General features: G+C 39.9%; 1 protein-coding gene across 1 annotated transcript in view; it reads right to left on the bottom strand.

The window, feature by feature from the left end:
- NBEAL1 (neurobeachin like 1) overlaps nucleotides 1-26508 on the bottom strand; it is a 2263075-nt gene that overhangs the window by 489879 nt on the left and 1746688 nt on the right. Inside the window, exons 47-48 of the mRNA XM_044075407.1 lie at nucleotides 16356-16473; nucleotides 8411-8499 (exon numbers count right to left, since the gene is read on the bottom strand). Of these exons, the coding sequence (XP_043931342.1) occupies nucleotides 8411-8499; nucleotides 16356-16473 (207 nt within the window). The remainder of the gene's footprint in view (nucleotides 1-8410; nucleotides 8500-16355; nucleotides 16474-26508) is intronic.

The raw sequence follows: 26508 nt of genomic DNA, 5'->3' as shown, positions 1-26508 counted from the left end.
AGCGTCCGTCAGTTGAAAGAAGCACAGGCTAGACAAGCTGCTACGTCGTGGTCTGGGCCTAAACAAGGTAAGCAGTAAGAGTGGAAATCTTTATGAGGTATTTGTTTCCCACAAGTTAAACAGTTATTCACTTTTTCTGACATCGGCTGAGGCAAGAAAGAGTCCCCAACGGGGTACTTAGCTTTTTAGAAGTCTTCGGTAGTAGTAATCTCTGGTTCTGACCGACCGGCACTTGCGAACAGCTTCTGCTTCGGGCGCCACGCGGCAAGAAAGACTGAGGAAAATGGCATCGGCTGATACCTTTATACCCGAAGAACTGCAGCTATGACGTCGGGTGAAGTGCGACATCAGCCGAGGCCAGACCCAGACTTTGGAATCCGGCCGACCGAAGGGCTGCCTGACGACAGGACAACCCATTTATAAGGACTGCAGATGCATCCTTGAAGGACATCAAACTAATTGTCGAAGTCATGAAAAAAATGACGGAAAAGGGGAAAAAATTAAAATAGACCAAAGACATGGTATAACGAGCTTTTTTCATCTAAACTGTAAGAACCTCATTTGGACAAAGATATATCCAGTTTTAATTGCTTAGAATCGTCTTCTGCTTATAGTGAACCATTGAGTGTGTAAGACTCATATAATGTTGAATTGTGGATAGACAGCATATGCTAAACATGTATACATAAGGGTGATCAGTAACAGAAAGAAGAATGGCTATACAGAAAATGAAGACTACACAGCAAATAAGATCATGGTCTCAGGTATTAACACTTTACCATTTTTCCAAGTACAGACAGGGTAGCAATACTGGAGATACCATCTGACAACTTTTTCAGTAATGCTGATTGAGGACATTTAATGGATTTCGTCCCAAGTTCTCAGTCAGGTGCATTTCTGGCTAAAGGAGGTTTGAGGGGTGAAAGCTCTACAATAGTTGACATCACATCTGCAAGCTGGAAAGATATTGCCAACAACTTCTATGCAGTAGTTTGAATGCAGCTAGTACTTCAGTGTAAGATGGCTAACTAGATAAGCTGTTAATACTTGACAGAGTGGCCATTACAGAGAAATAAAATACTGCCTAAAGGTTTTGTGAGATCTGACACTGCAGGAGGTCAGCCTCCTTTCCAAGGTCAATTATTTTCCTGTAATGCTCACATTCCAGACATGCAATAGGTAGACTGGACACACTGAAATGACTGAAGGTGCGAGTGGGTGCACATGTGTATGGTATGGAAGTAGAACTGTGGTAGGGCTAGCTACCCATTGGCGTGAACCCCATGTGCAAAAATAGGAAAAATGGGTTGTAGATGGATGGGCAGATGGTAAGAGGACTACATAATTAGAGCAGGGTCACCAACCCTTTGGAAAGGGGCTGATACTATTCTTTTTACCTACTAGTTATGGTTCCGTTAAACAGAAGAAAATTTTTTTCATGTATGCAAACTACAACTGTCCAGAAATTTGCAGAATGTTCAAATTTCTGCTGTGTATATTTGGTCTGTTCCTGTTTTTTGGCAAATAACTGAGGTTGAGGATTAAAGTCGCTTAATAATGACAGACATTTAAGTTTCATATGTCATATCTTTTGGAAAATGCATGCTAATGCAAACCCTGTTATTCTATTTTATAAGAGAAGTATTTTAAAAAAAATTCCCCCAATTTGGGCCTTGCTTGTCCAGACTTCTTGAGCCAAGAGGCAAAGAAGTATGTGCATATGCAGTGATATGTTAACATAAGCAGTATCATGCATGACTCTGTTGAATATGTGCCTAACCTCTGCTAACAGCAGCTATTCTAAAAGCAAATGGTGGCTTGTTAGGTACAGATGAGCTCAGTATACAGTTGACAATGGATGGAGCTTCTCAGTGTTTGCACAATAACACGCTCTTAACGCAGTGTATGATGAGTGCCTACCAGATGACTGCAGGATTATTACTGCTGTGCTGCAGAGATGTATTGTAACTGTTTGGCTAGTCTTGTGTTTAGACAGCATGCAGACTAAAATTGTTTAGGCTTTGCTGCTCTTTTTTACCCAGCAAGATTAATGCCTTTCCAGGTGGTTGCAGGATTATTACAGTTCTTCTGCTGGAGTGATGTATACCGCAACTGTTTTTTAATCTTATGTGTAGCTACAGTTCTGGTATGTGAACACGATGATCATCTCATTGTTTTTGTAAACTGCTCAAGGTACTTCCCATTCAGCAGCCTTCTCTCCAACAGATACACCAATCCAGGTTACAGGTTTATTTTACATTCTTCTGTCTGCTAAAAGTATAAATGTGTCAAGAATATGTAACAGTAACTTTGTTATGAACTCGGCAGCTGCCCTACACTAAGTAAGGTATCCACTAATTTCAAGTCTTTCTCTTTCAGTTCTTTTTCAAAAAACAGCCAGTGGCACATTATTGACATTCTTGACATTTCTTTTTGGTAAATGTTTCACTTAATTGAGGAGCATGTGCTATATGGTAAATGTGGCTAGGTGGATACTAACTGAAATTTCCAGCATGCATCCTGCTGTAGAATGGCCAAGGATGCATAGTATCCAGTTTTCTATTTTCTTTCATACATTTTGCTGCAAAAATGGCTAAGGATATTAAAATGTTTTCATAACCAGTGTTTCATAAACCACATAAACATATCTGGTTTTATCTGCGGTGGTGGTGCTGCAGTAGCGTTGTTGCCTCACAGTAAGATGTTGTCCTGTTCGATTCTCAGCTAGAGCATCTTCTGTGTGGAGACATGTGTGAATGGGTGTACCTTCATTGAAGGTTGTGCATCAGGGCTGGCAACTCGACATGTAAAAATCTACTGCCAATCATTAGCGGACCGGAGTTCCGCTGTGGCGACCCCTAACCAGGAAAAACCGAAAGACACAACATAAACATATCTGGTTTTAAGCAGACACTTGCTACCTAAAAAAAAAAATTAAAGAGCAATAAACATAGTTACTTCTCAATCCATTGTGGGTGGTTGCATATAAATCTCATTAAGATTTCAGGTTGTTACAACTTACTAGGACAACACTGTTTGCTCTTTTACTTACACAATTTAACTATTATACTTCAGAAAAAGAAACTAATTACTTTAAAAGGAACATTTCAACCAACTTTCATATACTGGTAAAATACAAGTTCATAATGATGCGAGCTATATTTATAATTTGGCTATTTTAGTATGCAACCACCTAGCAATGAAATACAATGATTTAGCCAGGTAAATCCCTAAATACTTTGCAAGTTCATCTGAATAACTGCTGCAAGTTCCAGAATTTACTTCAGTTAACTCTAAAGCACAGTGATAAAGTAATCTGGTAGCAGTGACAGGACTTTTTATAAGATACCTAGGCATGTGAATGTGTGTAAGACAATGGCTATTCAAATACCATGCAAAAGAAGACAGAAAAGTCTATAATCATTCACCACTTAAAACGTGACATGTCAGATGTGCTCACTGAAAATGCTGAGGTTACAGAACAGACAGAAGCATCCCATTAAATATGGAATGAAGAGCATGAAAAAAACACTAGTTGCTTCTTTCTAAAGGCTTCCTTTGACGGGTATATGTACTAAGGGCTTCCTTTGACGGGTACATACTAAAAGCTTCCTTTGACGGGTATGTACTAAAGGCTTCCTTTGACAGGAATGCAGTAGGCATTGAACTGTTCCAGGAGGTCTGCAAAGCTTGACCAAGTCTCTTATGGAAGTCCTTAACAGGATGGAGCCTAAGAGTTTTGAGCAGTGGCTCATCCAGAAATCACTGACCTCTGGTTAAGGTTCTCTGAGGTTGGGCAGTCTCAGAGAAATAGACTCCTGTATATAATATACAACATCTTATTCTGAAAGTAATGCTGTCAAAGAATATCTGTTACTATGCTGTAATTTGAGGACTCACAATCCTACTTTATTATATGTACCACTGTTACTGCATCATTTAAATTTAATTTCTATTGTTACTTACTTCTGTCTAACTCAATATGTACAGTGTAACCTTTGGTTTTATAATCTTGGTCTATTGCTTTATAATTTTGTTCTATACTTATTTGATTCTGCAAATGTACAATTAGAGCTTTTCTCCTTGGGGCTCCACTGAAAACGGGCCTTTTTGGCTCAGTCGGACACACCTGGTAAACAAATGTTAAATAAATAAACAAATAATTAATATACAGGCCAAGTCAGGATTCCTGAGGAGAAGAACTCTTGGATAGCTGACTGATGGAGGGGAGGCAAGATACATGTTTATCCACTTTACTCACCCTGTGAGAGGGCTTACTCCTAGGAATGCACTGGACAACACAAAAAACAAAGGTATCCATGGGTGTCAAAGATCCTCTCCCTACAGCCAATGCACATTTCCACTTCTGCAAATCTTCAATATAAAATCTGATGAAACAAAACATTATCCAAGATGGGGTCATTCAGAATGGCATGTCTTAGTTCATCCTTAAAAGGACAGAGTCTGAGCCATGTCACCTAGTGCAGACATACACCTGACAGACTTGTGCTTGCTGAAATTCACACAACTGCATCAAGCTACAATTAAGTCACTTAAGAAGCTGTGGTACAGGTCAGAACAAAAGACATGGCACAGAATACGGGAAATGTGAAAGTCACTCTAGGGCCCCATCCACAAGGAAGACTGAAAACAAAAGAGCTAAGAAAGAAAATTAATCCCTTTTGGCATATAATCCCTCCCCTCATCATACTGCAGAGACAACATACCACTTCAAAACAAAAATGTAGTCGGGGACCTAGGCACTTGGGCTGACAGCTCCCTCTCTTTTGACCATCATGTGACAAATGTTGTCAGAAAAGACTTATTTTAGCCCAGCTAATTGCCAAAAGAGGTAAACACTTCCTTATATTCTGTGTTCATCAGGCCAGTCATGAAGTACAATGACCCCTTTAGAATGCATCTCACTAAACACACCACACAGAAAGATCCCAGAGGTACCTAACCAAAAACATCACGGGCCTAAACTCTCTGAGCTATAAAAACGAGATGGAAGATCTATCCATTTTAGTGTCTTACAGACTTTTGAAGTGAGATCTCAATCTTGCTTACCTCTGCATTGGAGACCTGAATGTCCTGGACCCCCTGTTTCTCTAACAAGTCCAACATTTCCCCCAGTACTCAAATCAGATCTTCAGCAATGGATAATTAAAAAATGGTGGAGAGACAGGTTTATATCCTGGTACCTTCCACACCTCTAGAATAAATTTCTCCCACATGTTAAAGCAATGCAGCTACCTTAATTTAAAAAAAACTAAATGATTGGATGTGATTATCCACAGATTTACTAAGGGATTCACTGGTATAGAACTCCTGGAGAAAGGAAGTCGGGAATAAGGAAGAATACTGGCAAAGTGTAAACGGTCATGAGACTCCGTGGCCTTGTAATACCTATAAATCTATGAATCTACAAAGGAAACAAACAAGACAAGCTAAAAGGTGTTACCACCTGGAATCCTTCTCTAGCAACAAGGCAGCCATAAGGTGTAGTCTCTGTGACCTATACTAGATCTAAGATACTTTGCAGGACTGTTCCTTAGAACGCACAGTGAGGAGGTTATGACTCTACACCAGTGGGGTTCTAGAGAACACCCATCTTCTTAAGAGAAGGAGAAAAGTGGTATAAATGTTTCCAGGGAGGTACAACAAATGGGTCTGCATTCTTATTTCCCAGGTACTGATTAAGTCTTTTATTGGGGAACGCAATGAACAAGCTTAAATATTTTCTTATGTGATACAGAAAACAAACTAATCTGTGAAGAACCTCACTAGCGTGGAGTTTCCACAAAACAGGAGTTAAACTGGGAAGATATAAGGGACAGAGATCTTGTTATTCCTCCCTGTTTTTGAGATAAAGACTTAGCAACCCTCAGAATTACCCTTCCTGAGTAACTGAATGGGAGAACATACTTTTCTACTTCTAGCTCCAGTGGACAAAAATCTGTATGCACCCAGTTAGATGGATGAAGAGCAAAAAGCAAGCTAGTATTGGGAAACTAACCATAAGCAATCAAGCAAATCCATTCCTGGGGTGGTAGACTAGTAAGAAATACTTGAGCGGAAACCATCAGTTATCATGGGCAATAAGTTGTTTTCTTTAAGGGTGTATGCCTGCGACAAATGATGTTGTACGATACTTTGACATCTGATGTCACCAAAAGCTGGGAGACAGGCAGAGAGGGAAAACTCACTTGATTTGAGAACTGCAGGAGTCCTCTCAATCTTCAACAGTAAACTTTGACTGGCCTGGAGGGAAACAGGGGAAGTAGAGTCAATAAGCCCCAGTTCAACCAATAAACCCCTACTGTGCGACTCAGGCTGAATCTGAAAGCAAGCTGGTCATCATTTTAATTCTGATGTACAAACATGAGGAAGAGGGACAAAGTCTTGACTGCTCTCCAGATGACCCATATTTGACTAGCAGCACAGATGCTAAAGGGACTGTGCAGGGGGAGGACAAGGATGAGCGGCCGATGGAGGTTCACCCATCCTAGGTGAGAGGAAGGTGGCTTGGCTTAATGCATTGGCAGCATATACAAGAATGCAACTGTATCACAGACAGAATGTAGAGCCCTGCATGCCCTTCCTGTAAACCATGTGTTCCTCTGTCCGGATGTTGCACATGTTTGAAAGCCTGCCTGCACCTTCCAAGGGCAGCAACTTTGATCTTGGAAGCTGCCAAGGAGGTGAGGGTAGGACAGCCCACTGGATTTGAAGACTGGTCTGCTCCACAACATCAGGGAGTGCCCAAGCTAAAGGGCTCTAACCCCTGTAGTGGAATGAATGAGTCATCTAGATGCAGGAAGTTCAGCCACTGTATTAATCCTGTAGACCAATAAAAATGGGGAGGAGGAGAAGGACATTAAGCAGTACTCATTCCCAGGAATGAGAGCTTAGCAAGTTCCTCTCTATCCTGAAAATGCCCTCTGCATCATCTGCCAATTATCTGAATGAGCTCTGTCACCAATTATAATCACTAAACTATACAAGAGTCAGCCTAGAGTGCACAAGGGGGCTGAGACAGATTCTTCATTAGACTTTGAATGAAGACACTTACATGGTCTCCTGATTTCTTAAACTTCCTCCTGTGATCCGAGTCCTTCAGAGTCCACACCAGGGAACCTCCACTGCTGCCAGCCTACGAGTGGTCAGTTAGGCTTCAGACTTTTCCAAGTGGGCGTCAACTGTAGTTGCTCTCCATGTTCTGATTTTGGCCAAAGTAATAGCACCAATGCTGGTCCCAGTTAGTGAGCTGGTAAATACAAGAATGCTTAGAGGAGCTTGGTACTTTCAGCATCAACTTAGGGGACATTTCTATGTCCTCCTAGCTGGGTACATGATACTGTTAAACATCAAGCACAAGAGTGAAAATTTTTTTTGGCTAAGATAAGGATTCTCAGAAGAAGAAATCCTAGCGGTTACTAATTGCAGATGTCCTTAAAGTCAGACCCTTCAGTAAGTTACTGTAGCAGCAAAGCGATAAACGGTGCCTTGTAGATGAAGGATTACAAGTCGGACACACAAGCTGCTGTTCACCATGGGGAAGAGAACAACTATGATAAGTGTAAACTGTCATGCGCTGTAAACAGTGGGCACTAGGGAAAGCAATGCAGTGCACAGAACTGCACAATCTTTCCTGAAGAAAAAGTTCTAGTGGTCAAAGATAATCTGTACTTACAAGAAAATTTCTTAAGCAAGAAATCATAAAGAAGACAGATAAAACGGATGTTAAAACACAGTCCAGACTTTCATGCAACATAGACATCTAAGTTGTAACATGAAATTGTAACGATATACATATTTTCTCCACATCAGCTTCAAGCTATCAAAATGAAGACTGAAGCATCACTAGTTAAACTCTCCTTAACTTCATTCTGGACTTCATTGGCAGCACATAAAATAATATGAAGCCATAGAGAACCTTGACTAATGGTATTACTAATATAGTAACTGTGACATGTTACTGGACTAATACGTTACAACAAACAGTGAGAGTGCTAGATTAACTTACAGTGTGATGGGGTCTACTATGAACAGTCAAAGCAAAGTTTGTCCAATGTTATAACTGCAGAGAAAACTGAAAAGCCCACAAACAGTGAATCACTATCTGCATACTAAAAAACTGTGCCAACAATCAATAAACTGCAGCTCATGGAAATTTACTCCATGAGATGCAATGTCTTCCAATTTTAACTTGTTCAAGTGTAGGGAAACCAATGTGGTGGTGATGTCTTATACAGATGGCAAATGGAGACAGTAAAACAAACATGCAAAAATATAATGGTATGTCCATAAAATTGTTTATAAATACATTCAAGACTTAAAAGATGCATAAAACTATTAAACTACTTCCTCAAAATAAATACTCATTTCTCAGATGTGTTACACATACCTTCAGTAACTGGCAGGGTATCTGTCCAAAATGATTTAAGACACCTTCACGTTCCTTTCTCTTTGTCTCATCCACTTCCACATCTGGGTCTGGAATGAAGTAAAGCAAAAGTTTATTTAGAGACATTAGTTTAAAAAAAAAAAAAAAAAAGAGATTCACATATACAATGATATGATAAATCCAGAAATTACATTTTGGTGTGGTGGAACATTTTGAGAGTTTTATGTATTCTCAGAATAGAAAACTGCTGCAGGCAAAACAAAGCATACAGTAGTAATGTAAATTATGTACCTACACATGAAATGGTTCAGCAATACCCATATTTGTGGTGTCATAAGATGAAGTATTTAGGTGTATGAATTAAACGGATTAAGTTATGCCAGCGAAGGATATGTGGGGAGATACTAAACAAAAGATAATACAAAAAAATGAGAAACTGGAAGCTCTTTATTGCTGATATAGCAGTCGCTTTAGGATTATACATATATACATACATACATACACACACACACAGGTCAAACATATTTTTATCAACCAGTGGAAAAGCTGTGGAAAAAAAAAAAAAGAGTTGAAGGAATTTATTTGGGACAGTAAGAGGGCAGAAGTTAAGTGGAATAATTTGATTCTCCACATACAATATGGTGATTTAGTATCACTAGGTTTGAAGAGGTAATTTAGAGCTACACATAGCACATACATATAACACAAGCATAATATTATAAATCAAAGTAGAAAGGGAAAATGATGAAATGGGGGAAGTTTGATAAATAATGAGAGAGTAGTATACGAATGCAGGTCCCTAAGGAGAATAATACCCACTATACAGAATATTATATTCATAAAGTAGAAGAAAATATTCAGAGAACCAAGTCAACAAGGGAATGGAGAAAGGAGATTTTGCCAGCAAGGATGACAGCAGATAGTGATAAAGAAAACAGGCAAGAGGGGGATGGAATTTACAGGAGAAAACTGGCAAAGAAACCAAGGTACTGGAAGCAATAACCTGAGATGGAAATGTGAAAAAGTGGGATTAGGCCAAGCAGAAGTTTGGGCTGCACTTTGGAGACTGCCTTCCCTACCAGTGACTGATATCAGAGTAAAGACATAGAGGGGAGTGCTAAGTGAAGGACCAGCTCTAGTAGAGATTTTAGACGAGTCTAAAAAACAAGCTGGTATTAGAAAAATGGATAATTAGTAGGGCATATAAACGTAACATGACAACTGTAAGAATCAATCAGAGAATTAGAAAAGATTGGGAAGAAAGACCGGAAAGACACAACGGGAGGACATTTGTATGGCTCCCAAGTATGCAACAAAGTCCAGAAGGTTTAAGATTTTTGCTTGGAAGCATTTGCTTAGGCATTTGAATACTCCAAGCAGACTTCAGAGATTTTTTTCTCTGGTAGGTAGCAAACACTGGACATGTGATGGGAAAAAGAGAGGTAATTGGAAACATGCTTTTTGGAAGTGAAACAAGTTGGCAGGTTTTAAAAATTCCCCACAGAACAATGTCTGGAATGTTGGAGGAGCAAATGGTCGTAACGAATAAACAGATTCTTTTGAGTGGGGGACACTGTTTTGCACTCTTAAAAAGTTATTTGTTGCTTAATTTTACCTGTAGGCTAACGCACTCAAGTGTGCTAGCCACTTAAAAGCATTTATAGCATTTACTGTCTGTTTTTTTTTCCTTGTCTCTGTAAAAAAAAAAAAAAAATCTCTTGTTTTCCCACCTTACTGAACTAGAGTAGTCCAGTTTCAGAGTTGCTGATCCCTGGGCTTTGTTTTTAGTTCCTGTTACTGATCCATTGCCTTATTAGGAAGGAGGGAAGTTTCTTTGCTTACCAGTGGGAGTGGGAAGCACTGAGCAGCCTTTTTGTCCGAATTGGTGAAGTTTCAGCCAGAAACTAGTAGTCTATTGGTCGTTTTGGGCCAATTCCTAGCTCCTTTCAGCCCCCTGCTATAAAACACGCTAAACACGTGTTTTCCAGCTTGTACCAACTCTGCACAGATCCTCGTGGTGGCCTGCAGAGTGATCCAAGCAGCAGAGAGCTAAAAGAGTGACTTTCTACCAGATATAAGTATTTTTGTGGCTTTCCCACTGTTATTAAGCTAGCGACTGCATTTCGCCTGTTTTACTGCTACTTTAAGTGATTTCTGCATTTTACACTGTTTATTGCACTTTAAGTTACTAATTGTTGCAAATTGTTTCTGTAGGCTACAGACTAAAGTGCTAGCCGATTTACAGCATTTATAGCATTTACTGTGTTTTTTCCTTATCTCTGTAATAAAACAAAAAATCACTTGTTTTCCCACTTTACTGAACTAGAGTAGTCCAGTTTCAGAGTTGCTGATCCCTGGGCTTTGTTTTTAGTTCCTGTTACTGATCCATTGCCTTATTAGGAAGGAGGGAAGTTTCTTTGCTTACCAGTGGGAGTGGGAAGCACTGAGCTGCCTTTTTGTCCGATTTGGTGAAGTTTCAGCCAGAAACTAGTAGTCCATTGGTCGTTTGGGCCAATTCCTAGCTCCCTTCAGCCCCTGCTATAAAACACGCTAAACTGTACTGCTGATCTAACCAGCATATCCTATAACTGAAAAGTTCATCTCTACTTGATTCCCAAGTAGACTATTCTCTATCTGTAAAGCCTAGCACTTACTCCTACAGTACTTGCACCTTGATAAAGCACTCTTATTATAGATAGTACCCCACCAGCCCAAAACCCACTTCCCCGGAGTCCTTTGAAAGTTCTTTATCTACTACTTCTAGTATGTCGAGGGATCAGTTGCTAGTGTCCTCTCCAGCTCAACTGGTGAACCTGGGAATATTGAGGCAATGTTACAATTGCCTCATGTACACTGAACAATCCTCTCCTTCTCCCACAAAACACAAATACATGCGAGAGATGCAACTATACGGCCAAACTGGAGGCTGAGCTCTCTCAACATAGGACTGGCAAGACCAGACAGGAGGAGAAGGCAACCACACACAATACATACCCAGTCACACATGGTACCATCACAACTTCAAATCATACACATACTCACACAAAGACATACTCGGAGGCTCTGGTCAAAAATTTACCAAAACAGCAGAGGCCACCAAAGCAGACACCCAAACAACTACCACCTCACGACCCAACACATGCAACACATAGACCACACAGTCAGAGTGTCAAACAGTCACAGCCCTTAAGGCCAAACAAAATGCCAGACACACTTGTCATTGGTGATTCCATAGTCAGACACACTGACGTCCCGCTCACCAGACTGAGTAAGGAGAAGGTCACAGTAAGCTGCCTGTCGGGCGCTAGAATCCGCCACATAACGCAAGCACTCAGGTCTCTCAACAGCAGGTACAAGTTCCACTCAGTCATTGTCCCCGCTGGTGCCAGCGACCTGAGGCGTACCTCCTTGGACTACATGAAAAGGGACGTCGAGGAGCTCTCTGATTATGTAGCCCAGGCAGGTATGACCCTGACCTTGAGCAGTATCCTACCTTCACCTAGAATGATGCCACAATACAGTGATAAGATGATCAGCTTTAATAATTGGCTTAAATTCTGGTGTCATTCAAAGGGGATCCAATGTCTGTCTGCCTGGGATGACATGCTGGACAAGCCACGCTGCTTCGCAAGGGACGGCTTGCACCTGTCACCCTGGGCTTCGGATATTGGCAAAGGCTCTTGCCACCCCATAGTGCCTTTTTAGGCAAGGCTCAAATTCTAAACCTACCACCCTAGAACACCAAAAGGAAAAAACTAAGGGTAATGCTGCTCAATGCCAGAAGTCTCAATCTCAAGATGCACGCACTCGAGGCCCTTCTCAATATGGAGAACATCGATGTCTGTGCTGTGACAGAAACCTGGTTCAAGGCTCCTGAGAGCACCCCAGCACTAACAGGTTTCACCTCATATCATCGTTCCGGCCCCAAAATCCGGACAACACCAAGAAAGGAGGGGTGTCCATATTCATAAAGGACACCCACACCTCAAGGTTGGTGGCAACGCACGATGCATCGGAGACCATCCAGGTGCAATTAACCATAGGCAAGACTGCTCTGCAATTTGTAGCATGTTACAGGCCACCCTCTCAAACTCAGGAACCTCACATGGCCTTCCTGAAAACATTGGAGGGATAAATGTATCTCCAAACACCATCATACTAGGTGACTTCAACTACCCTAATATAGACTGGGAACACTACTCAAGCCCGAACACTCTAACCCAAAGATTCCTGGAGTTCATAAACTCAAATGCCATGGAACAACTAGTCACCATCCCCACAAGAGGTGAAAACATACTTGATCTCATCATCACGAACATGGGATCAAAATGTTCAACACCGGAAGTATACCCTCACTGGTGAGATCAGATCATAAACTAATCTCGCTGGAGGTCCTCATCCCCCCCACCTGAAACAAAAAGACCACAGTGAAAAACTTCTCAAAAGCCGATTTCACACTTCTAAAAACTAGTGTGGTCTCCTTTAAGGCCCCTGAGCCAGTGGTAAACATTACTCAAACCGCTGAATCACTTACAAATGCCTTCTACCAGCACCTACAGGACTGCATGGATCAGGCAATCCCAAACAAAACTAAGACTCTCTGTACCAAAGGCAAGCGTCCAGTCTGGTGGACCCCAGCCATAAACAAGCTCTACAACAAAAGGAGGAAGCTACTACAAGATAGAGCAAAATCCTTGAAAGGTAAGACACCTTTGATCATTATAAGTAAAAACTAAGAGCTCTCATAAAATCATCCAAGGCAAATTTTGAGAGAAAAATCGCCAAGGACTCTAAAGACAATCATAAGGCCTTCTTTAGCTATGTTAGAAACCTAGGAGGAAACTCCCAGATATGCTCAGAATTAGTTCAAAATGATGTGAAAATTACTGAACCTACACACATTGCTAACATACTGGCTGACAGGTTCAGTGCAAACTTCTCCCCCTCCCCAAAAGGAGAGATATCTATTCCAGAGGATTGTAGCCCCCAAACATCTCCAACGCCCAGGTGAGAACTGCCCTCACTAAGGCAAAAACACAGCATCCATGGGACGGATGGTGTCCCCGGCTGTGTGCTTCATGAACTCAACGAGGAATTAAACCCACAGTTAGGACAGCTGTTTAATCTTAGCCTCACCTCAGGATACGTACCCAAGGAGTGGCGCCGGCGACTGTGGTCCCACTTCATAAGGCGGTGCCTCCACAGACCCTGGAAATTACCGCCCCATTAGCTTGACAAGCCTTATCTGCAAAGCCATGGAGAGGATCATAATGGAACTCATAAATAAAGACATAGGGAACTTGCAGACTTTGGATCCAACCCAGTTTGGCTTTGTCAAAGGCAGATCCTGCCTCTTAAACTTGGTTGACTTTTTCGAGACAGTCACCAAGGCCATTGATGAGGAAAGGCAGTCCATACAGCCTACCTCGACCTGGCAAAGGCCTTGACACAATACCCCACTCAGGTATCATCGAAAAACTCATCAGCTTGAATGTAAACCCATACATCACAAGATGGGTTGCAAACTGGCTAAGCGACAGAACCCACAGGGTCAGAGTTGCTGGAGCCATGTCAGACTCAAAGCCTGTCACAAGTGGTGTCCCACAGGGCTCAGTCCTGGGTCCACTCTTGTTCGGCATCTACTTTTCTGAAGTACAAGCAAACACAGGAGGGTTATGGCTGACAAAGTTTGCAGATGACTGCAAACTGGGCCATAGTCGAAAACACATCTGACACAGATATCCTCCAGAAGGGCCTCACAGAAGCGGATAACTGGTGCCAGAGCCATGGCCTGAAGTTAAACGCCAAAAATGCATAGTCATACCCTTCGGGAAAAACAAGGTTACCCCTAGCTACCATATAGGTGACAATCCACTGAGCACAGAAAAAGTCATCAGGGATCTGGGGACCCAAGTTGACAGTAGTCTTCGTTTGACACTCATGTTGCTAAAGTAGTTAGGAAAATCTTCTATATCGCCCACCTGATCATGAAGGGATTCACATCTAGATCAAGGGAGGTCATCGTCCCCCTGTACTCATCACTCATTAGACCTATGATTGAGTACAATGCCCCATTCGGAATGTATCTGACCAGACACCTGATGCAGCTTGAAAGGCCCCAAAAGTTCCTCACCAAAAGGATAAAGGGTCTCAAAAATATGTCTTATGCTGCCCGACTGAAAGAACTCCAGCTTTATTCAGTCTCATACCGCTTGCTCAGAGGTGACCTGTGCCTGACATATAAGGCCATGTCAAACCCAGATTTGATGAATATGCTTCACCTCAAAAAATCTAGATCCCTCAGAACCACAAGGGCGGGAGACTTAAACCTTGACACAGTTATAAATAGAACGTGCTGGAGGGACAGATTCATCACCCAGAGACTCTCTATGCTGTGGAACAAAATCCCGGTACATGTGAGGCAGAGCACCTCGCTGGCCTTGTTCAAGAGGAATCTTGACCAATGGATGGGAGATCGCAGATATACCCCAGGGATTACTTCAGTGTCACTGCTTGACAGAGGCACAGAAAAATGATAGGCATAGTTTTTATTCAAACTAAAGGGGTGGCGAAAGCCACATAACTATGGGCTAGGCTTATAAATGCCCTTGGGCAGATAGCCTAGTATGAACCTATGAACCTATGAACCTATGAACAGGATATGACTTGCTTAAACATATGTAATGCCTTAATAAGTTTTATGCTATTGGTCACCCAACAAATTACTAGAAAATGGAAACCAAAATCTATCTATCTGATGCAATGAATACTGTAAAGGAAATAAAAGAATTGAAGGTGGGATCTTTAGAAAAAAGGACCAAATTACCTAGAAATAAATGGAATTTGTGTGAACAATACATGAAGGTAAAGCTCAGGTGGAGTGAAGTTTAAGGGAAGGAAGAAAGTGAGCAACGTATGTAATGTTGGAGTGAATAATTGTTAAAAGGAAATAATTTACATATACTGCATGAAAATAATGAAAAGTCACTTGGGCTTGTTTTGTTTTCTATTAAGGTATGTACATCTATATTATTGGTTGAACTGTGATTTAATAAAAAAAAAAAAAAAAGCCTACAACAAAATGTAATCAACAAACTTTTTCAAAAGCTGGCACAATGTGTTGGATCTCTTCCAAAAAAACAGAAAACAATGAAAACATCCACTGGAGAAATAAAAGTCAAACTTAAGAATAAAACTTGCTTTCAGTCTTGACATCCTGAATATTGGCAGATTGAAATTTGCAATGTTATACTGCAATACAATAAAAGTTTGCCCTTGGGTATGCACCGCAGTAATCATATACATATAAACATTGCTACATATGTGGAAGAGTGATTTTCAATGCAATCATTCTTCTAAATTCTAAATATTTCTGTGTGTGTACATATACATATATCTACGTATATATACACACACACATGTAAATATACGTGAGTATATGTAAGTATCTATATAAGCACACATACAAATGTGGCTTGTACTTTAATATAATCATATATTAATAGCTATACACTATTTACTCTGTTAACTTGGTAAGTGGGCTGAATTATCCCTTCCAGTTATGACCTAAGCCATATGCAAAAATATGAAGAAAAACAGACAAAAATACAAAACACGTAAGTGTACACAATTTTGATAAACAAGTGAGTACACAGTATACAAAGGTGTAATTAAAACACATGTCTCTGAGGAATGTTACAAAATGTATGCATTATAAAAATAACTCTTATTTTGGTGTAATTTTAGATCACAGCTGAGAAAAAGCCAATAGGATTAGTCCAGTTAGCTAGTTATGAAATAAATAAGGTTACTAACATTACATCTTTTAATAAATTGGTGACATTAACCTATTAACCCTTTTGCAACAGGGTTTCTTTTGTAGGATATTCCATCAACCCTTCTGTATAAACTGGTTCAAGAAGGCTGCATGATTTATGCAAATTACCTTCATAAGTTGCATAGTAAAAAACATTAAGTGCCTCCACTGCCGCTGGTCCTCTCTGTTTGTAGCCAAAGATAAGGTCAATCCACTCATGCAGATGAGCAGAAACGTGCTCGGACTCCTGGGGAAGTAAAATAAAAAGTAGTTTGAATAAAATAAAATAAAACATATTGATATTGTATGCTAAAGTCTCAATTTAATAGGTCTACTGCAACTAGTAGAAAGCAGCTTAGCAAGCTATTTACTTCAGTAGAATATTTTGCATAATAGATACTAGTGCTCAACTGGAGATAGAACCAGCTCACTATATATATTTTTGCAGTTTGAGGTATCCTAGGCCCATGTCAAACACTGCCAGTGTATATATAGGCCATCCCTCATCTAGCCTATAGTTCTTTTCTCTGGAAGCATCCACAAATACTGAAGAATCTTCATCAACATAGTCATTGCTAAATAACCATTTTTTTGCATAATTGCATTTAACACCACTAGCACCTTATGGTATCTTGAGATTTAATAAAAAGCAGCTTAAGAAAAGACAAGGCACAACCTAGGATACACTGCAGTGGAAATACTAATCACTGTAATATCTTCCTGTTTACATTCATTTTTCCATAACTGAGAGTGCTACATGTTTTTGAGGGGACATGGTAGAAAACAGAAGAACAAATGGTCAGTGTCCACGTACAGTATACTGTACTGAAGATATTGCTAGTGATTGTGAAGATATGTAGTAGTCCCACATGCACATCAGTACTTCCAAAGCAGAGTGACTTACAAGCTATTGTATGTCAGCAAGTGAAGCCGTAGATGATGAAGAAAACTGTCATTAATATTTGCGCTGTATAATTGTACTTCTTGAGAGTTTCAGTTTTAAGTAAATTACAAATCAGCATAATTTTTCATTTCTATATAAATGTCACTGAGAACATCTATTCATAAAGGAATTTTTGATATGTGAATGGTCAAGTTTGGATGAACAGAAGTACTTGACATTGTACAGCTGGGTTGTATTGTTTTCAAGATATGAAAAGATTTTTGTGAAACTTTAGAGAAAACTATAATTCTTGGTTTGTGTGCATGACAAAGACTGTGAAAGCACTGACCATTATCACTATAAAGAAGACTTTTTACCGATAACATTGCTGTTTGTTCTTTTTAATACACAATATGTTTGTTTGGCTTATGCTTTTCAACTTGATTTTTCAGAAAATGCTTTAAGGATGTCTGAACGCTGCTATACGTGACAATTCACAACTCAAAGGTGTTAATGAGTTAAAACACCAAAAGAACAGCACCAGTTTCCATCTTAGCATGAAGAGAGCAGAATAAGTAATTTGTGTGCAACCTAAAATAAATAACCACCCAACCCAAGGAAAGCAGCACCACAAACCACTAAAAAAAAAAACTGGTATAAAGCACTAGAGGAAGAACTAAAGAGCATGCATTAGCACAGCAAACTAATTGCTGCTTTCATAAAAAAAAAATTCATCAAGAATTACAATCCACATTGCAATACATATACAAAAATCAACCAGTAAAAGAAGCCCATCAATAAAACAGTCAATTAAGAACACATTAAGCTCTTAAAGTACCATGAGTCTTCTTTCTTTTAAAATATATTTAATATTAGTAGCTTCATTCAGACTTGGGGGTACATCAGCTCTTAACTTAATCTGCCACTTGAACTCCCTGGTCTCAGCCAAATTTTTATAATGTCCACCCTTTTTGTTCTCAAAAACCCTTTCTAAAATCGCAAAGGTAAATTTCTTGAAATTTCCACACAAATTAGAATGCCTATAAAGAGCATTATTTGTGTCTTTAATTTTGATTGTCTCAAACTCCTAGTGGTCATACCAACATAAAAACTGCTACAGCCAGAGCATAACCAAATATGCACAACTCCTGTTGTACCACAATTAAATCTACCAGGAGCCTCTATAGTATGTGAAATATGTCCTAAATAAATTAATGGTCCCTCACTGATAAACTTACAAACATTACATTCATGACATTTGTAGGTATCAAACGGTTTGGTGGTAATAGGGGGAATAATTTTAGCATTAACTTGTTCTAAAAATTTAATCCACTTATCCTTCTTTTATATAAATTTGGGGACTTCCCGTAATAATGATCTTAAGTCTTGATTCCCAGAAATAATTCTCCAGTTGTTTTGAATTATTTTTCTGATGGTTCATAGGTTGGTACTAGGCTATTGGCCCTAGAGCCTATACAAGTCTAGCCATAACAATTCCCTGGATATTTCTTCCCGCGATATTTACTTCCCTGGACAGCTGTCTAGCAGGGCAGCTGACGTGATCCCCGGGGTGAATTTCCTATCTCCCATTCAATTGTCAAGGTTCCTTCTGAAGAGCGCCAAGGAGGCGCTCTGCTTGACATGTATGGGCAATCTATTCCAGAGTATGGGGAGTCTCTGGGTCAGGAACCTATCCCACCAGCATGTTTTGTTCACTGTGATGACAAGGTTTAGATCCCTGGAGCGTGTGGCTCTGAGGAATTGGGATTTCTTTAAGTGGAGCATGTCCAACAGCTCAGGGTTTGACATGGCCTTCTATGTTAAGCAGAGATTGCCTGTGAGTAGACAATATGCCACAGAGTATAGCTGGAGTTTTTTTTAGACGGTCAGTACAGGGCATCTGCTTTAGGCTTGTGATTCTTTTAGTGAGGTATTTCTGCGGCCTTTCCAGCTGTTGCATATGTCTTGTGAGGTACATACCAAATGGGGTGTTGTACTTTATAATGGGTCTAATGAGGGATGAGTACAGTGGGACAATGACCTCCTTTTTTCTGGATGAAAAGCCCTTAATGATGAGGTGTGCCACATAGAAGGATTTCCTGACTGATGTGGTTATCGAAGGTGAGACCACTGTCCACCTGTATTCCCAAGTCTCTCATCACACTTTCAGTGTTTAGTGTATTGCCACCTACGTGGTAATTCATGGGTACATGTTTTTTCCCAAAGGGGATAACTATACATTTCTTGGCATTAAGCTTGAGTCCATGGCTCTGGCACCAAGCATCTGTTTCTGTAAGGCCCTTTTGTAGAATATCCACATAATTTAGGGATTCAATAATGGCACCCTGTTTGCAGTCATCTGCAAACATTGTTAGCTAGAGTTCCTTAGTGTTAGCCTGTACTTCAGAGAAGTGGATGCCAAACAAGAGCTGTCCCGGACTGAACCCTGAGATACTCCACTTGTCACTTGTCTGGAGCTGGATTTGGAGTCGGCTACTTTTACAGTCTGGGTTCTGTCAGTAAGCCAGTTGGCAACCCATAGAGTGAGTGATGCACCTACTGTTGACTGATATGTCTAAACAAAATGAGGGAACACTATTATGATTGTTCCCACTATCTTTGTGAACACCCTCAGAAACAAATTCATTGCTTGCCCGGGACATATTTCTATTGCTCTTAAAACCTACTCTAAGAATAGGGCCAAACTTAATGTATCTTTTTGAAAAAATTTCATCAGCAGAACTGAATAACCCTTCTCTGGGATAACCCCTAGACAAAAAAAGGGATGAAATAAATTCAACCTCTTGCAAAAATATTTTGTTATTACTAGTCATATGGGAAGCTCGAATAAACTGACCCCTAGGTATGTTCTTTTTCATAAACATAGGATGGCTGCTATTATAAGGCAAATAACTGTTGGAAAAGATTTATTTTCTGTAAATACTACTATTAAAAACATTACTTTCAATATTCTAGGTGCGTGTCACAAACAATCTCCATGCATGGAATAGGTTCTTTCCATATAAAAAACTGTTCATACCTGACCCTTTTTCAAACGGAACCTTGAAAACTGGGTGGGAAATCGCAAATTTACCCCTGGTCTGGCCCCATGTCCCTTACATACAGAGTCAGTCAGTAAGAAAAGTATCATCCTAACTAGTACCCCTCCCTTAGTTACCTCTCTACTAACATGCTCCTCCTTCACCCAACAGTACTTGAGATCCAAATGGATTTAGGGTGCATAGCTAAGCTTGTTAAGATCTTTGATGGTCATTACCATGGGAACAGCCTAAGAACGTATGTAGCGCAACCATTTCACCCACCATGACGTTAGAATGTTAACTGAGTTTTTGGAATTTGTACTTAGAAACAACTATTTGTTTTCCAAGGGCTAGTATTTTAAATGGAGAACTGGTATTTCTATGGAAGCAAACTGCAACCTAACTTATGTCAGCGTGCTGATGTATGTATGGGAAACAAGGTTATGTTTTCGTAAGTGAGTGGTTTCAACATGTGCTAATATATCTGCGCTTTTTAGGTGACATTTCTGATATGAACAGCCTAGCCAGAATGTTTAAGTTTATTTAATTTTTGAACTCTACCACAGAATTTCTAAAATTTACACACTGCTGGTCTTCTGATTTTGTGAATTTCCTCAATGTGACCATTTAGAAAAGTACAGGATTTATTGCATTCAGCTGAACAAGTTGGAAGGGCGGCTGTGGTGGTGCAGTGGTTAGCATTGCTGCCTCACAGCAAGAGGTTCTTCTGTTCAATCCTCGGCTGGGGTGCCTTCTGTGCGGAGTCTGCATGTCCTCCCTGTGGTCACGTGGGTTTCCTCCAACATCCCAAAGACATGCTGTAGGTGGATTGGACACTCCAAATTGGCCCAAGGTGTGAGTGTGCGTGTGTGTGTGTGTGTACCTTCTGTGGAAGGTTGGGCTGGCAATTCAACACTGTAAGACTCCACTGCCAATCAGGAGCGGACAGTTGATCTGCTGTGGCGAACCCCTAACAGGGAAAAAGCCGAAAGAAGAAGAAGAGAACTATTTTGAGTCAACAACATATGAGAAGCCAACATTTTCTAATTCTTACTTAGATTACCAAAGTTACCATCCAAGCACCAAGCAAACAAAAGACTAGCATAATATGGAGAACTACAATGAGGGCAAATAATGGCAAAGGCTTAAATGATAAGGTCCCATTGAAGCCTATACTGGATGGAAAACATTTACGTAAATGATGAAATGGACTTGTATATTTTTTTATGTTTTAATGTTTGTGTGTATATATTTTTATATATATGTAGATATACAGTCCTGGATGTTGACAGGAATTATTTTGTAGATTTATTTTATATGCATATTCTCACTATTTTATTATGGTTTTATTTGAATATATTCCTTTAATGAAAGCAATTAAGTCACTAATTCGAACGCATGTGATTGGCTCAGATGTTATTGATTATATGTATAAGAAGCTGAATTTTATGGTTGTTTTCATTAGTGAGGAAGCAGTACTTCAAACACTGAGACAGCTCTTACGTACTTTTATTTTGGTTAAAGTTCAGTATAGTACCTGAACTCTACTGTTGCTTTGGTTTACTTTTATGTGGTATCGAAATGACTAGCATTATTAAGGGCCAGATGGTGTCAGAAATGACCTCCAAGGAAATTACATTTCCAGCAGGAGTTAGAGACTTTAAAGATGATGTTTTTAGAACAAGGGTGTCCACTTGACTTGTTAAACTCTGAACTGCAAATGTTGAATGACAGAAATGGTAGACTAAACCAGCTGCTGGAAGGGTGGTGAATAACCTAACTAAGAGAAGTGTTACAAATACAAAAATTAAGGATGATAAAAATTCCTTTGGAACTTTTGTGTTACCTTACATCCCACTTGGCCTTTCCCTGAATAAGCACCTTTTCTAATAATTGGAAGGCTGTAATAAGTGGGGACCATACTTAACAAAGCAGAACTGAAACTCAAATTAAGTTCATTTAAAAAAAAAAGGGAATGTATTAAGGATTTACTTGAGTGTACCCCTCATAGCAAAAGTAAAAAAATATTATAATGTTTAACTATGGAGACTGTGCACAATGTCCACTTATAGTAGAGGGAAATTAAGTTTATGTTCCAACTGATTTTGCAGTAAATTATAAAGGGAATTTTTCCTGTGGAACTTTGGGGGTTGTTTATATTGCAAAATGGGATTCTTATAGTGTATTCTATATTGGAAAGACTGATCATGCTTTTTAGGAATCACATTTATCAGCATGTTTACAGCATTGAGATGCACAATGCAACAAACATTTTATAGGCACTCTGTTTCTTGCCAGAATTTTGTGGCTTAATTTTTTTTTATCTTGGGAATTTATGCACAGATTAATGTAAATCCAAAGGATACTGAAAGAATCGCTAGTGTGGACCACAGATGCTGATGCTTCAAAAGGCATCAATCATATCTAGGGACACAATCCAGGCCCCTAGCGGAGATGCAGTATGACCCTTGCAATGTGACCATCCAGAACAAAACAGGCAAGATTTATAAACTAAAGCAGCTGAGGTGTAGAATAGGACAGAAATTATCAATCCCCATTCAGGACTAGGAGGAGACTGGAGTAAACCCCCCCCACCCATTCCTCCTCGAACCCCATATCATCCTCTTTAGTCCCCTTGTCAGTAGATTTTGGATGCTCTGTGGCAAAATAATGCCTCACCAGCTGACCCCTAATTGAGACCTGATCCAAGCACTCCAGAACATGGCTGAAGGTGACAACATGTAGAACCACTGATACTTTGTGATGATTCTCCAAATCAAGACAAACTGTTGCACATGGGCAGTCCTGGAATGCAGGTCACAAAAAAACAAGCTGCTGGGGCAGTCAGAAACTGCATCAGATGAGGCACGACTTTGTGAAGCTCAAGGGACTTTTTCAAATGACAAGGAGACCTTTTTTATTTTTGGAACTAGACAGGTCTAGCAGAGGAAGGGGTGGAAGTTACAGAAGGGGGATAGGAGATGTCATCAATGATGCTTTCTCTTGAGGAGGGCATCAACAAAATCTTGAGGGGGGGGCAAAAAGAATCCCTCAAGAGTTGGGCATTCAGGGTCTTGTTCCGGAGCACATTTTTTTAGGAAGAGCAAAGTAATTCATATCCTCCTGAGTAGGTGTGCAACAGAACTTGCATCCCTAGCTAAAGTCCATAAGCACAATGGGTCATGTGGTATTGAACAGCAGGCATCATGGATCATGTGTTGCAAAGATTCTTGACCCCAAATTCAAGGGGGTCATCTGGCCTTCTTCACCAGATGGGCTTGTAAATGGACAAAGCAAATAAGTTGCTGAATGCACTGAGGCCCACTGTAGGAAAGCAGACACTTGCTACACTTGCTCAAGATCTGGACTCCCTGTTCAGCAAAAAGGTGGTAAAATGCTGCATCCCTATGGATTTGTTTGGAAATAGGGACACCACAAAGAAATCAACACTGGAATATATAGAAGAGATCTTCATACTCAAGTGGTGGATTGTAAATGAGTTTCAACCTTTTTCTGGGCCAAAGGGGCACAGCAGTAGTACCCCCCAGGATGTTCTGATTGCATCCCAAATGAATAGCTCCATGGCCATAATGACACAAGGCTTGTTAAGCTTCTTCTCCAAAAAATCCACCAGGTATTTCTTGTGGAATGAAGGGTTTTGTCTGATCTGCTCCTCCTTTGTTTGAGGGTTATCTTTAAATGTGGGTTCATCTGATGGAGATGCAGGTGGATGGTATGTAGCAATATCTTATCCTTCTCAGAAACAGTGGCATCAGAATCTTCCATAGATTTATAGGTGCGCACTAGGCTAACTACCACTGGGGCCTTTTTAAGACTAGCCATGCATCCCAAATTTTTGACAAGTCCTGTTACCCTTGGTAGCGAAAGCAGGGCCTTGGGAGATGCACAGGCTGTCTCTGTGTCCGTTAGAGACACAGGTGCCAAACTGGGATGAATTTCCAGTTTCTCATCCAGTTGGTTCAAGTTACACTTGAATCGAGTTAGAGAGGACCTATGCTTCACATGGATAGAAAGCCTGTTCCAGAGAAGGGGTAGTCTTTGGGATACATACCTCTTTCCACACAGGCAAGGTTCAAGTCTTCAGAATGGGTACGTCTGGTGCTCTTTGTTTTAAAGATATGACGGGGGAACAGATTGGGATCTGAAGATTCCTTGTATGCCAGGCATAGATCTACCCTCAGTAACCTGTGGGAAATAGAAAATAGGGATAAGGCTTTGAGACAGTCTATATAGGGCGTGTTATTTACACCCTGTGCTCTCTTACTGCGGAAACTCAGTGGACGTGTCAGTTGTTGGATACTCCTGGTTAGGTTCATACAAAAAGGGCATTGTACTCAATAATAGGTGTGATGTGACCAGAGGAACCACACAGGGTGCCCTCTTTCCCCTTTATTTGCTTTATATTTAGAACCACTGGCAAAGAAATTAAGGGACTCAGAAATTCAAGAATATAACTGGTATGGTAATCAAGAAAAGTTGGCTTTATTTGCATATAATATTTTATACCTGATAAAACCAGAAAAGGATATCTCAGTGTTATGGAACATTTTGAGACAGTTTCAAGTTTTTGGGGATATAAAATGAATAAAGATAAAACAAAGGCTACAGCTGTAAACTACTTACCTACATAAATTGGTTCAACACTACTAATTTATGGGAACACAAAGTATTTAGGAGTATGGATGAAAAAGAATTATGTTATGGCAGCTACAGATATGTGGAAAGAGACTAAACAATGAAATACAAAAACTGAGAAACTGAAATGCCTATTTGTGGATACTGATAGCAAGATACAAGCAGTGAAAATGTTTTTAGTCCCTTTAGTTTCATATACAGGTCAAACATATATTTTACTAACAAGAGGGGAGAGGCTGTGGACAATAACAGAGATGAAGGAATTTATCTGGGAGGGTAAGAGGCAAGAGGGATAAGCTGATCTTTCCAACAGAACAAGGTGGTTTAGGATTACCTCATTTGAATGGATATTTTAGAGCTATAGAGTTAAGGCTCATCTATAACACAAACAGAAAGACATAATTCAAAGTGGAAAGGAATAATGATGAAGAGGGGGGAAATTCAAGAAACAAAGTGAGTGGGATCTTGGGTGCACATCCTTAGCTAGAATAACAGCCATGCAGAATATTATATTCATAAAGTAGCAGAAAGTATTTTAAGAACAAAGCCAACATGAGATTGGAGAAATGAGATTTTGCCGATAGGGATGATTAAAATTAGGGCTACAAAGAATAAGCAAGAGGGGATGGAATTTACTAGAGAAAACTGACAAGAACCAAGGTACTGGGAGATAATAACTTAAGAGGGAAAGGTGACAGAATGGAAAGAGGCCAAGAAGACATTTGGATGACAGTCTACTGCCTTCCCTATTAGGGACTGATATCGGAGTACAGGCAAAGAGAAAGGGCTATGGCAACCGCAAGTGAAAGACCTGCTGTGGCAGCATCTGTAGTTGAATCTAGATCAGAAGCTGCTGTTAAAAAAGGGATAATTAGTTGACCATATAAAATATTGCATGATAACTACAGGAACCAATCACAGGAGGTTTGAAAAGATTGGGAAGAGAGATTGGATAAGGAATTTACAAGGAAACAATGGGAGGACAAATATATATAGCTCTCATATATGCAACACTGTCTAGAACATTTAGGATTTTTGCTTGGAAGTGTTTTCATCGTTATTTTTCTACCAAAACAGACTCCAACAAGTTTTTTCTTAGGTAGATGCCAGAAGCTGGAGGTGTGATAGGGAAGAAAGAAGTAACTGGGAACATATGCAATGAGTTGGCAAACTTTAAAAATTCCCTGTAAAGTACTCTAACAAATATTGGGTGAGCAAATGAGTGTAACTAAAGAAATCATTGTTTTGAACTGAGATACAGGATCTGAACTGCCTAGACATAGCTAAGGTCTTGTTAAGTTTAATTTTGGTGGCTGTCAAAAAAGCAATTACTAGAAAATGGAGATCAAAGTCTCAACTGTAACAGAGATAAAAAAACTGGAAGTGGGATCTTTAGAAAAGGGTAGGAGGAAATGACAGAGAAAAAGAATGGAAACTGTGGGAACAATACATGCAGAATAATGCTTTGGAGGATGAGTGAGGTTTAAGGGAAGGCAGGACCTGAGCAATTTATGTAATGTTACATTGATGATAGTTGAACAAAAGTATAGATAGAATGCATGTTTGTATCTAGGAACATATATTGTTTGTTTTCATGTATATAACTGTGTTTGCCTATGTCTTACATGGCAATGCAATAAAGGTGTTAAAAAATGGGTCTGATGAGTGCTGAATACAGTAGAAAAAATACCGCCTTAAACAT

The sequence above is a fragment of the Protopterus annectens genome, chromosome 6.part1, assembly GCF_019279795.1.
Source record: "Protopterus annectens isolate FY-2018-M chromosome 6.part1, PAN1.0, whole genome shotgun sequence".
Taxonomy (NCBI): domain Eukaryota; kingdom Metazoa; phylum Chordata; order Ceratodontiformes; family Protopteridae; genus Protopterus; species Protopterus annectens.
The sequence above is the reverse complement of the archived record's forward strand: the minus strand, read 5'-3'. Positions and strand labels throughout refer to the sequence as shown.